The sequence below is a fragment of the Miscanthus floridulus genome, chromosome 2 (assembly GCF_019320115.1).
Source record: "Miscanthus floridulus cultivar M001 chromosome 2, ASM1932011v1, whole genome shotgun sequence".
NCBI lineage: Eukaryota > Viridiplantae > Streptophyta > Magnoliopsida > Poales > Poaceae > Miscanthus > Miscanthus floridulus.
The window spans coordinates 40,399,138-40,413,056 of record NC_089581.1 but is presented as its reverse complement, the minus strand read 5'-3'; the positions used below and the strand labels follow the sequence as shown (position 1 = coordinate 40,413,056).

At 44.3% G+C, this 13,919-nt stretch overlaps 1 protein-coding gene across 3 annotated transcripts; it reads right to left on the bottom strand.

Moving 5' to 3' along the window:
• Nucleotides 1-3,209: 3,209 nt before the first annotated feature.
• LOC136522414 (serine/threonine-protein phosphatase BSL2 homolog) lies at nt 3,210-12,759 on the bottom strand. Of its 3 annotated transcripts, XM_066516237.1 has the most exons (21): nt 11,948-12,754; nt 10,995-11,055; nt 10,770-10,848; nt 10,363-10,442; nt 10,187-10,281; nt 9,972-10,071; nt 9,530-9,599; nt 8,241-8,342; nt 8,079-8,160; nt 7,375-7,554; nt 6,412-6,685; nt 6,064-6,304; nt 5,732-5,902; nt 5,336-5,574; nt 5,073-5,157; nt 4,887-4,985; nt 4,604-4,803; nt 4,445-4,520; nt 4,222-4,357; nt 4,012-4,148; nt 3,210-3,872 (listed from the first exon to the last, which is right to left on the bottom strand). In XM_066516237.1, the coding sequence occupies exons 1-21, from the start codon at nt 12,357-12,359 to the stop codon at nt 3,786-3,788; spliced, it is 3,006 nt and encodes a 1,001-aa protein (XP_066372334.1). In that variant the 5' UTR covers nt 12,360-12,754; the 3' UTR covers nt 3,210-3,785. The 3 variants fall into 3 exon arrangements, 2 of the variants coding, with proteins under 2 accessions (XP_066372334.1, XP_066372338.1); XM_066516241.1 differs by lacking the exon at nt 4,012-4,148 and having other exon boundaries at nt 4,149-4,357; nt 11,948-12,759; XR_010775892.1 differs by lacking the exons at nt 3,210-3,872; nt 4,012-4,148 and having other exon boundaries at nt 4,301-4,357; nt 4,445-4,506; nt 11,948-12,759.
• Nucleotides 12,760-13,919: the final 1,160 nt, after the last annotated feature.

Here is a 13,919-nt window from a genome sequence, read left to right as displayed (position 1 = left end):
GTCGTTTGCAGATGGATGCTGAGCTCTCCGCAGCGGCTATCTGGTCGCTTATGGATGGATGCTGAGCTTTCTACCGGTGGATGTTTTGCCACCACGGCTTCACCCACCCTTTGTTGGCGACCTTTGCGTGAATGTATTTTTTCTTTGGCAGGCATAGTCCGTTGGTGTTTTGAGGTGGTGGTTCCCGCCTCATGTTTTCTTGCTATTTGTTTGTGTCTTTGGGATCTCGCCGATAATCCTAGGATTACTTGTGAGTCATTTGTATCCGTGTAAGCCGTTCTTTCGGCATTCCCACTTCTTAATGAAATACACGTCAATGCGTGTTCTCAGAAAAAAAGACATTTGAGACCATTTGCAATTTGCTACTTCAGTAGCCATTGGCTACGCGCTCTGCTAGCGGTTACGAGTCTTTTGAATGTTCCTATCTTTTGGATTGTGGCCTTAATTTTTCGGAAATGCTAAACATCAATTGAGTGTTCTAGGGGAGATTCACACCTGATTTTTGTGCCGTCCGATTCGCGTGGGGATGTGGTGGGGGCTGTCGGATTCGCACCCGCGCTCGCCGTCTTCTTCCACGCCCGCGGCCGCTGTCTTCTTCCTCAATTCTAGCGCGGCGGCTAGGGTTCCGACGAGCTCTCCCCCTCTTTCTTCTCCAACTCCGGGGGCTGGCCGAGGGGAGGGAGGCAGGCCAGGCGGTGAGGATGGTGGCCGGGTGGTTTATGAGCCCTGGCGGCGGTGGAGGTGGCCTGGCTAGGTCGGGGCGGGGGCACTATGGCCAGAGCTCGGTGTCGCCGGCGAGCATGGCCATGGCGGAGCTTCCGCGAGAAGGGGGAGGGGAAGAAGGCGGCCGTCGTGGACGCTAGGGATCGCCGGAGCTCCGGCGAACCCTAGCTCCCACGGCGGGGCGTTGGTCGGCGGCGGGGGCGATGAGGGGGAGAAGGGCGGGGTGCTCGATGGCCGGTGCTCGGCGGCGAGGGAGGGAGCGGTGGAGGAGAGGCGTGGGGGAGGGAGGGAGGGGTGAGGAGAGAGGCACGAGCGTCGGGAGGAAGAAGCCGAGTATTTTGGGCTAAAACACTCGAATGCCGTATAGATATTTTTCCCCTTTTTCCTTTCCACAAACTAAATCGGCCTAAGGCTCTTAATTCGTATTTTCCCGTTCACCAAGCAGAAATAGATTAACCCTAGGATCCTTTTTTCTTCCCTTTTTTTTAACGACAAATCACACGCAGCTAACAAAGGTAACTCTGTCCACGATGTTGGTCCACATCATGATTGGTTCTTGCCTCTGAGGTTCATGAGAGAACTGTAGTCTGCAAGGTTGCGTGGCAAATTGTTTGTAAACCGCCAGAGTGGGCCGGCCTAGGGATCACGAAATCTGAAGGCTTCGGTGGGAGTGGCTCAGGAGGACTGATGACAATAGGACTTGGTCGGGTCTGATCTATAAGGTGGACAAATTGATCGAAGAAGTGTTCCAAGATTCTGGCAGTTTTGTGTTTGGAGATGGGGAACGGGTTCAATTCTGGTCGGGCCGTTAGCTCAACAGCACCTCAATTCAGCTCCTTGCCCCTGCATTATATGCCGCGGTTCTGGTATGTCGGCGAAGACGATCGGTGAAATCGGCTTTGCTTAACCATCAGTAAGTTAGATACGTCCAAGGAGTTCTGACTGTTAATTGCTAAAGTCATGCTCAACTACATCCCAGTGTGAGAACTGGTCGAGGAGGTACACCTGTAGGAGGGTGTCTAAGATCAATTCCTCTTGCGGTGGTCGTGTCGTGTGATTCTGTCTACTCGGCGGCCTCTGCCGATAAAGGCCTTCTTCGCGGGCTCTGTGGGACTGGCAGAAGCACGCGAGCTTAAGATGAGAGCGCCGCCGTTGGTGAAACTTTTCTTCTGGCTACTGTTGCATAAGCGCACCTGGACCGCAGAACGAAGGCGACGGCATGGGCTCCAGGACGAGGACGCATGTGCTCTATGTAGCCTTTGGAACCGCCTGGCCGCGGGGCTTTGACTTGCCTGTACTTCTAGTCTCTTATTAGGGGATATCGAAAGAACAGGAACGCAACCAGAGGGTGTTCCATCTGTAATATGCAATGGCCTTGCAGGTAGTCCAAGCTGTTGTGGTTTTGCTGCTCTCGCGTCGCTGTTGGCACACCTATGATCGTAGGTCTGCCCTGCCTTGTGGCTTTGGTAGCAAATTGTGAAGTTTGTAATTATCTTCGATATAGTTCTTGTTGCTCTGGTGTTGCTGTTGGCACACCTATGATCATAGGTCCGTCCTGACTTGTGGCTTTGGTAGCAAATCGTAAAATTTGTAATTATCTTTGACAGTTCTGGTTACCCAACTTCTGGTGCTTCTATCGGCACCAAATTTGTGGTTTCGGAACTGGTTTCCCCTTTTACTGAAATACGTGTCAAAACAAGAAAAAAAAAAGGTGTGTATCATGGACCAAAACAATCAATGAGACATGTTCACTCTAGCTTCGTTGATGGACTGTAAAGTTACATGTGGTACCTTTTGGAAGGCCACCTACTCCGATTCTAGCTGAAGGCACACCAAGTACTGTAATAGCTTGCTATTGAGGTGTTCCGTGCTATGACCTAACCGAAACCCATCTGCTCGAATGATTTTTTCACTGCGCAGAGGGAGCCAAAATTTCTAGCTTCTCGCGGCCACTCCCCTTTGGTCCACGTGTACATTATACACATATGAGCATCAAATTGTATGTAATTACAAGATCACCCTGGATCAAACGTTCAACTCCACTAAAAAGCTGCTACAAGAGCTGTTGCCAGAGCCATTTTGGCAGGAAAAGGCCCTGCCAAAACTACTCTGATTCCTTTGCGGCTCGAAATCCACAATCACCGCATGAGAGCCACAAACTACCAGACTACATTTATACCACGATTAAATGCACCCACCTGTGTGTAATACTCCCTCCATCTAAAAAAAATACAATTATAAGATACATGCCGTTCAAACTAGTACAAGTTTAACTAAATTTATAGTAAATAGTATTAATATATATGTCTCTAAATAAATTTATTATAAAAATATATTTTATAATTAATCTAGTGATACTTATTTTGTATCATGAATATTAATACTTTTATATATAAATTCAGTCAAAGTTCAAATGATTTGACTTCTCGAAAAACGAGAATTATATTCTTTTATAGACGGAGGGAGTACACACATTCAAAAGCAGAAAAGGTGTAAATAACAGCTCTTTACCTCTGCTATAAATCAAACCGTCCGTCCTCCACCCCCAAAAAATCTCAAACTATAAGAACACAAAATTGTACACACCAGCATGTCTGAAATTACATTGAGTTGAGAGCGCTATTATACAGAACAACTGGACCGCGAGCCCTCCTGACAAATCCCTGTGGCAACTCAAAAACACTTTGCAACATGAGAAAATTCTAGGACCCGAGAAAGAAAAAGGAAAGAATACCTAGTACAATAACACTATTACCCTTGCCATTCCAATTGGATGCCAAAAACACACCATACACCCGCCCCCTATCCACCCAGCTGAGTATATACAAGTGAAGCCTCCAAGGATCTTTGGATGAGTTCTATTTGATGAAACGAATTGGAGAGCACTGTCCTAGATCAAGCTCCCTTCTACCGACTTTATAGTCCCCTCTGCTCCCTGTACACCAATCTTTCGTTTCGGTATGGCCGTGGACCAGCCCCTCTCCCGAACACAAATGAAAATAACAAGATCCTAATCACTCGGGCTTCATATGGATCATACCAACCAATGTGTGGTGAATCTACTATATCCAGGCAAGAGAGCCGCGGTCATTAGCTACTGTTTGGGGACGCCCCCTAGTCGGAGTTGGTGGTCTGTTAGCATTCAGCTCCTGCATTTCATTCCAAAAGGTCACGGTATTAAGAGGTGGACTGAAACACCAAATAGTTTAGAGCATGACTAAAAAAAAGGCAGACCCAGTGCCGGAGGCTCCCACATGAGTGGGGTCTGGGGAAGGGAAAAACCGTTACCTGCATCCATGTGCCCTCAATATGATCCGGCGACGCCTCAGGTGACGTAATTGCAGGGGGCAAAGGATGAATTAGTTTTGGCACAACCACAAGATCTCTACCCAAAACCAAGATCGCACCGGCATTATTTGCAGTACCTGTGTATGCATCCATGTCAACAAATTTGTGTTGAGTAAAGAGAATGAAGCAGATCTTCACAAGACATCTCACCGCAATAATTTGTTGCAGAGAAAAGAGTGATCAGGTGACCTTGAGCAAAGCGCTCAAAGCCATCCATCACACACTCATGTGCTCGTACAATTAACTGAAGATCATTGTTGTTGCAGAACTCCATAACCCGATCAGGCTGGTAACAACAAAATGTGAACACAAGAAACTGAAGGGTCTGAAAGGAGAGAAGACATATACGACACATGGACTAAAAAGCACCAACCCCAAATGTAACAAGACCAGGACCCCGGGCATTGGGCCTCAGTCCTTCAACACTGTCGTTCTCTGTTGGATCAGACCTGTAAAAGTCAGAACAGGATATGAAATGAAATGAATGCCAATTATGAAAGGGTGAGCTGTAGGAGTCGCTAAAAATGCTAACCACAGAAGATCCATGAGGACAACCGAGCCAGCTTCCATTGTAATTGGCCTTTGAAGATTCTCAATTTGCTCAACATGGTTGATTGACCGGCCGATGCCACCATGCATACAGATGATTTTCTTTTCTATAAGCGCAGCCAAAGGAAGCCAATTAAATAGCCTATTCATTCGATGCCATGTCCAGATACCATCTCTCTCGCCCTATTTTTTCACAAAGAGTGCCAACATAAGCAAAAGATTCTAGGTGATTTTGTAAAGAATTCAGTACACGAAAAGGTAATTACCATTCGTTCTATACACTCTATTCGGAAACCAAACAAAGCATTGATGTCTGCAGCTTCATGATTTCCTCGAATCAAGTGTACATTTTGAGGATATTCAACCTGAAATACACAGTATTTGAATATGTGAAGATTATACATTAACTAGAGTAGTCTACATAGTTTGAAGGTAAGTGCACAGTACGATACCTTCAATGCAAGAAGAAGAGTGATAGTTTCTAAACTATGCTGGCCACGATCTACATAATCCCCCAAAAATAGATAATCAATGTAACTGCATGGTAAGAAAAAAATAAAAATATGAGCTGAAAACCCAAGAAGAAAAATCTCCATCTAGAGTCAAGACTACAGGGTTAACATGGGTCATTTTGGTAGGCTCAGTGATACAAGATTACTGTGTCATGTATAAATAAAACATGAGTTAATTATGTATCAAGGAAAGATATACTTACGCAATGTCACCTGCAGTCGAAGGTGCACCATATTCATCGAATAACCTCATCAAGTCCCCAAATTGTCCGTGTAAATCTCCAAATATCTTAACAGGAGCTTTAAGCTGCAAAACACTTGGTTCGCTTGAAAATATTCTCTCAGCACTGTCACACAGATCTGCAATTTCATTGCAGTCCAAGAAGAACTGCCTCCGGACAGGGGGCTTCCAGCCACGAGGTTTCAACAGAGATGCAATTACCTAGATAAATATAGCAGCAGACACACAAAACAGGTGCAAATGGTTAAGTAACTGGTAGCTTTCATTTATCGTGTTGAAAGCTAAAATCATTTCTTATTTACCTAAACGAGCACTAGTATTTTATTGTGTGAGTATATATTAGACCGATGGGAAGTACCTTTTTAGGCACGCTATTAATAGACATTTGTCTATCTAGTAACTTCCTTGCTGCAGTTGCGTTCTCTGGGGTGCCATAGCTGACTCTTCTGCCTTCATTTTCAAATTGGTCAATTGATAGCTGCCTGACCATGCCACCTAGGGCACCTCCAGTTTCAGCAGCCACCACAACCTGCAAGGGGAAAAGGTAAAAACAAAGTGTGATGTTATTGTGCAAATATCTTCTACTAGGACGCCAGTAACAAGTTCCGAAGTAGACACACAGCAGTAAAATGTCAAGTGAAAAATAGCTATAAAGGTGAAATGAAAAAATCAAACATGTATTCTACTCACGGCTCTATGGTGCAACCGAACCCCAGGTGGAGCTGCCATGTTGTTAGAAAGAGCACTGTCCGGTTTGATGAGGCTTGAATGTTTGCTGGTTGATGTGGAGTCTGGAGACTGCTCCTTGTCCGACAACTGCTCCATCTCACCATTAACCTGCCTGGCCTTCACAGCAGCTAATGTAGCACTGATTGCCTCCGCCTCTGCTGCTGATGCTTCAACCAAGTAATCCACGCCTTTGCTTAATCTCCTGTGAAGGATTCTGAACTCATCAGAATGAAATAGCTATTGCGAAAATATTATTAACTTGCTCATAGAACAGCACAGGAATACATTCATAAAAAGTAATACATGTACCTCTGTCCTTGCAGTACAGCATTCTCAGGACTGATATCAGTATACATGTCTCCATTTACAGGAGGTGCAACTGGAGTCCCAAGAACTACAGCCCCATCAGGACCTGATTCTGTAGCTGTTTGTCTTGTTTGTTCATCATTGTACGCATACTTCCCAGGTGCTCGTCCTGCTTGCAAGTTTGTGGCAGCTGCACTTGCTGCTGCATGATTAGCAGCATTTGTTGTTTCAGCAGCAGCAAGATCCTCAGCCACAAGAAGATCATCCAGAAGTACCCCTACAATATCAACTCCAGTAAGTTAGGAACCAATAAGCAATAGTGGGTCGAACCACATCATGCAAACAAGAAACATTATAAACATGATCATTACTACTCAAAATGAGAAACTGAACAGTAGCTTTATCCAGTAATTCCACCATAATCGTTTTAAGTATTAATAAATATAATATTATGAGAATGCAAAGGCAAACTCAAGATGAATCAAGCCAAACCAGCAAAAAAGAAGAAATAAATAATTATTTGCATTAACAAAATTTATCATGGTTTACTAGCCACTCAATGACACAGTACCCACTCAATAGTGAGCAACCACCCAGATAAATAAATTATTAACATGGTCATTTTGGCCCTCAAGATCATACACTTCATTTACTCATCTTTATGTAGTGAATCTAAGTGATAAATGGTGTCTCACAGAATGTAGCTGCAATAAAAGACGGTATGTATTGATTTTAAACAAAAGCACAAAATATTTCATGATGGCCCATTGCCCTGCAAAGTCAAACCTCATCATGCAGTACACACTCAACAGTATAATGTGAAATGAATAAGCCAAGGGCAATTCACGATAATCTGTGTTTGTTTTAAAAAAAAACTATAAATGTGACAAATGACACAACACTGGTCACCAAGCAAAAAGTGGGGAAATCTAAGAAAGAAACATGTGTCTAACCCAACTATCTTACCGCCCCGTAAACCTCCATAAATGAATATTAGATCATTAACAGCAGCTGCTGCATGCCTGCACCGTCGTGTAAGCTCAACAGCAGCATCACCTCCTGCTGCATCTGCACTAAATCTTCCTGTCCTAGGAGTTGTAACAACAGATTTTGTGTCGCACCAGACTCCAGCAGCAGTGTCCAGTACTGAAACAAGTTGAACAACACAAGCTTACAAGAAAGAAAAGACTAATATCAACCATAGTTTGCCACACAAGTGTTAACCTGCGGTAATTGCAATGCGGATACATATACCAAACAAGGCATGAGTGCAAGACAATTCAAATGCTAGGAAAAAAAAGGAGGAAACCAGTTTCTATCAGCACAGCATCATAGGTAACAGGAAAGAGTACAGTATATCATGTTGATATCATTAGCAAGTGTCTTATGGAAGAAAATTGTTTAAAGTAACTAGAGCATTTATTGTATTCAAGTACATCTGCAATGCATATATGTTGACAGAAATAGATATAAACACATAACAGAACACTTATTGTGTTTTTGGAAAAAAAAAAGAACTGATGTGGCACTAAAACTTAATTGAGCTTGGAACCCATGGAATCATTCAATGACTATCTCTGTGAATTAGTGGCACCACAGGACACTTTTCAAAGGTATTAAACAACTTGATATATAAAACTTGAGTTGCTTCAATATCTTAAAACCAGAACCTGCAACACTCGAGGAGTCTTCCACCATCCTCCCACCTCCAAGAGCACCTCCTGACACATGAAGACGTGCATTCACAAAAACCTAAACAACAAATAGCAAGCATCACAACAGGACCTTACAGGGAACTAAAAAAAGTTGAAGCAGAATGAGCAATAGCTTACAGCTGCATGTTGGTATCTGGGCGATGGAGAGACACCGGGGGCAATTGCCCACTCCCAGCGCCCATCTCTATGTTTAGCAAGACCATATGCACTTGATAAGGGCTGGAGGTTTTTGCAAAAGTATACACACATAAGAATAAAACTAGTACTGATACCAAATCAACAAAAAAAAAGTGGGGTGTTCTAGTTCTAGGTTGTAGGACTAGATGTAATGAATAATGATTATAGCATAGACCATAAAGAACATAACCACTGTGCATAAACACAACTATGTATCACCGATACATCAGGTAGGCTGCCATGCGTGTATGTCCGTATCCAATACAACAGGATACAGCGATATGCGTACTGGAAAGTATCAACAACTTGTGATTTCAAAACAAAAGATTTAACTACCAATACTCGCCAATATTTCCATCCGATACGTTTCCATTCATGCGATAGTAGCAGGGAGATGGAGAACTAGGGAGAGCCTGGAAGGTGGCCGGGGTCCGAGAAGAGCGCATACCAAGGGTGATAGAGAGATGAGGAGAGCATTTTGCTAATGGGTGGTGTTAGATAGTCGCAGGCTGCGAGCAATTGGTGCTATGGTGAAGCTAATTGGGAGAGGAGAGAGTATAGTCAGGAGGAAGAACAAGTGGCGGCGGCTGGCGGCAGCTGCATGTGTGGAGGACCAAAAGAGCTAGCTACTAGGGGATCTTAATTTTAGTTTATTTATACATTTTATTAGTGATATTTAAGTGAAAAAGGTATACATTTATATATCCTCACCGTATCGGCGTATCCTTATTTTTGGACAAATGCCGTATCACCGTCCATGATGCATAGCACACAATAGATCTCTTCTGCTACTTTTTTCAATGCAAGTAAATAGACATCTCCACAACATAAAAATTTGCTTCACTGACTGGAAAGGTTGCTATTTGTCAGCTGGATTACTAGTGAATAACTATGTGCCAAACGTGGTTGAGTTAATCTCCTGATTCAGATGGACAAAGCACAACTTTGTTCAGTTTCATTGTGATGTATCTAAATTCTTCTGTAGCTATTGTTTCATAAAAAGTTCCAGCTTCAGATTTTAGATGTACTATATATTAATATGAGATTTCCATGGGAACTGCTCCATCTTTCTCACAAAAGGATGCATGGAACCTTTCTTGGATGGCACGACTATATAAATGCTAAAAGAACAAAGGCTTGGCAGGTATTACTTTCAGAGCAGTGACACTAATTAATTAGCCATTAACATTTTTCTCTCTCGAAGAGGTTCAGTGGTATCAATTACTTACCACGCTATTTGCATCCCTCCCACCACAAAGTAAGAGAAGTCCATCAGAACGTGCACTTGCAGTGGCATACCTGAACAACAGCACCCCACAGGAGAATTACAGAACAATACCGAACAAAACATTTTCAGTTTTTTTTTAAGAAAGAATGTAAACTCATGAGATAAGATCACAAGAAACTGATTAGTAGCATGGTGGGACTACACTGCCACAGCGAGCTACTTCTATGCCATACAAAATAAGTAGTAGATCAACTTGCATAGTCTCATAGAAAACTTATACAGCAATATGGCATGAGATGGTCAATGCAGTTTAATTTATTGTCATGGAAATATTTTGAAGTTTCAAATCAGTGACTAATAAATTAATCTTAGGCTTAGCTCAATTTAATATACTTCACAAATCACAAGAAAAAAGTAGTTCATATCCCTATTGGCATACTTACATGCATGGAGGTGGTCCTTCACCTTCTGGTTCAAGTTTCCTCCATTCATATGGCTTAGCTGCAGTATCAAGGGCCCATACATCCGCCAGAGGCCGCTTCCCTAAAGACATGAAAACGGTTCCAGTATCAGAAGTTTGGAACCATTCAGGCTGTGCCATAGTGAAGGGAAACGTTATTTAAAAAATTACAGATGTCGAAGAGAGGTTTTGCATTACCGTCATTTCCACCAATAGTCAACAAAAATCTCTGTCCAACCAAGGCCATCACATGACCGTATCGTGGACCTGGACCAGGTCCTTGAACCACCACTCTGCATATGTGCAGAAACTTTAGCAGCAATATGAAAAATAATTATATGCAATTCTAAACTCAGGTTGAGAATACTAATTACCTGTGCCATCGTGGTCGTTGCTGTGTAAGGTCTAGAACATGAAGATCCTCTGCAGATAAACCAGCAGGACCAATTCCACCCTAAATTATAAAAATAATGCTGAGATGAAACTTTTGAATCCACTCAAAGAGTCTCTAAGACAATCTAGTACTGAGGTTTACTAGGTGTATCAACTACTGGCTAGTGGCTACTTTCCCTGGATTTGCTTTGACATATGATTTTTGGTGTGGTAAATTGGTACTAAGTTTGGAAGTATGACAAATATTCATACTGCAATGGACAATCATTTATACCATAAAGGGGCAAATGTTTAGTCAGATAGTTGGTAATAGAACAGATTTATAACAAATGATAAGTTGAAACCAGCCTAGTCAGCAAATAATGTAACCAGTAGTAAAAATAAATACCTGAATGACCACCATGGTTCCAACCGCAGTTGCCACATGTGCAGCTCTGGGTGAAGGAGGCTCGCCAAGTGGAGTAAGCCTAACAAAGTACAGTTGTAGTTAGATATATTTGAAGATTTCTGCATATTGCCAATATAATCACCATGCTACCAACAAACTTAACTAAATCAAGGCACCAAGTACTAAATGTTGAAAAATGTCAAAATCATTTATGGAATACTCTACCTGCTCCACTTGTCCGATGACACGTCATAACAATGGACATCTGCTGTGGCACCAGCAAGACCTAAAATGGAAGAGATCAGGACCCACCTTTATGTTTGACTGGGAAACAAAAATGGCATTCCATACCCACAGCAGAACCCATTTTCTTTTTCATTATGAAGTACTATTTAAAGGTCTGAGCAACTAAATTCCTTTTGTACATTGCAAGATGTTTCAAATTGGTAACCCAAAGAAAAGCCTTTAAATTACCGACTTATGCCGGTCGTGAAATAGTTCCATACACTTTCTAACTTGCCGAAAAAGAATCCTCCTGCTATTATGATAGAAGCCTAAAACAGGCATAAAAATGATAAAATGCACCCAGTATAACACCCAATTCAGCTCCAATTAATTAAACTTTCAGTCAAGAGAACCAATCATCATAGCTTCTTGACACCCAACAACTGTAGCTAGCACCTAGCAGTGTGATGAAACCAAACTATCAGGTGGAGCACTACTGTACTTAATCTCTAAATAAACCAGCAAATCACCCAATAACACCTGAAGTCTCTGTTTTCACAAATAAAATCCAATTAAATTCCTTGTGAAGGCTTTAATTCATGCGCAGCTAGTCGAATTATAATCTAAAATGACATGACGGCTTATACTTCCCTAGTGAGTAAAAATCAGACCATCATCAGTTTTCTAACTGCCACATTGGAAATTAGCATTCAGAATTATTGCGCCCACATTATAACAAGGATTTTCTGTAGATAACCTTATATTAATCCCATAAATTCATCTGAATGCCAAACTGCTCCAAGTTATATCCAAAATTCAGCCCAGCCCAGCCCAGACCCTCATGAATGACAAGCATACCCAGAACCGCCCTAGGGAGAGACAAGGCCTACCAACATTCCAAAATCCCAAAATCAGAAAACACAAGCCATATATAAGATAGATAGAAAGCATACGGATCCCCGCGCTCCCAGCCGAAGAGGGCGGTGTGGCAGAGTTCCCTTCGAGCGCAGTGGCCCCACCAAATAGGATCAGCCGCGGTCCGATGTACCCGGGCGTGCCCTCCTCCCCGACAGCCGGCACCGCCGTGAGCGTGTGCCCGCATCGGCACCCTGGCCCGTCCTCCTTCTTCTCGATCACCGCGTTCACCACCGTGTACCCGGGCGCTGGTCTCGGCCCTGCAGCGCCGGCCGCCGCCGGATTCGGGGCCGCCGCGGGCGTCCCTGGTGTCCCAGGCGTCGAGGGCGCGGACGACGACGAGGTCTCGCTCCCGGACCCCGAGCCTCCGGCGCTGCCCCCGTGGGCGGCCGCGGCCGCCGCGTCGGAGTCGGAGTCGGACTCCGTCGTCATGCGCGAGTCCACGTCCATGTCTCAGTAGCTGCCGGCCTCTCCGGAGCTCCCTAGGGTTCGGAGGCCCCGAGATCTCCACACGCGCCGGCGGCGAAGGCAGGGACCCCCGCCCTACGACGCGGCCGGCATGGCCGGAACCCTAGATCCCCCGCACCGGGCAGCGCGATTCGCCCGCGTTCCGCCTCGCCCGCGGCGCCGATCACGAGGGAGGAGCGAGCGCAAGGCAGGAAGCGTCCCCCGCCTCGGGAATTGCGGTGGAGAGGACGAGGGTGCGCTCCGCTCCGGGTGCCGCGGGCAGCGCGCGGCGTGGCGAGGGAAGCGGGGGGCAATTCGGGGGATTCGCGGGGTGCGAGCTGCAAATCTGGGAGGGGTGGGGAGGGCGGGCCTCCGCGTTGGCCTGGCTTGGTTGGAGTGGAGGAGGCGGGGGCCGCGACGGGAGGAAGGGGACGGGAAGACGAGGTGGAAGAGAGAGAGAGAGGAGTGGGAAATGGGAAAGGAAATTTTAGCAACGTCTTTTTTGGTTTTGCTTGGGGCGGTTTTACCGTTCCGCCCCCCGCACTTCGCTCGTTTTTTGAAATGGAGCCCGGCGTGGGCGTCGTGCTGCTGGGCAGCTGGGGTGCTTGCCGTTGTTTATCGGATGGCGCGGTGAATGTGAGTGCGAGTACGTGGTCACGCAAGTAGCGCTTGCTTGATGAGGTGTTGCGCGGATCTGGGGAACGGTTGATATATGATGATCGAGAATTTATTCAAAGTGAGGTCAGTTACGTGGTGTGGAACAATTCCAAGATAATGGCCCTGTTCGTTGGAAGAAATTTGGAGGAATCTAGATAAATCTAAAGAAATCTATGAGAATATGAACAGTGAATTTCAGCCGTGAACTGTGAATTCCGGCTGATTTTTCTACCAGCCGAACGGCGCCAATGATTGGTGTACCTATCAACTCTCTTTCGTAGAGAAGGGAGCATTATTATAATAGCATATAGTATGAAAAAAAATCTGAAACAAAAAAATACATTTTATCTAGATCGTTTTCCCTAATGGCTTTCCTCAATAAAACAAATACTTTAGATGAACACGCTACCGTTAAAAACACACCAAACAATCCCCAAGCATTAAACATGCCACCCACATTACGAAATCAGTCCAAAATGTAACCAAAGCGATGAAAGAACATTAGCGCCAAATACATCATATGGTGTAGATTCAACACCTCCAACCATTGATATGTCGTGTTGGACGTTCAATTTCCTCAGGTTTATGACCTAGAGTTACTATCCCACTAGGAGTGTCCAATAGCATCATTCTTTATCACAGATAGTGTTTACAAATTGATCTCGTACCATTAGAATCGGCATCCACAATGGTGACCTTGTCGTGATCATCGCTAAAGGCATCATAGCATTTGACTTCGCTAATAAATTTATCTTGGTCTAAATTTAAGCAAACTAAATCTAAATAATAGCTGAAAATGAGGGATGGGGACCTTGTTATTCTCACTACCAGAGAGGAGGGAGAGGGCCTAGGCGACAACAGCAATGGGCTCCTGAACTTAAACGACTTTACAAATAGTGTAATTAT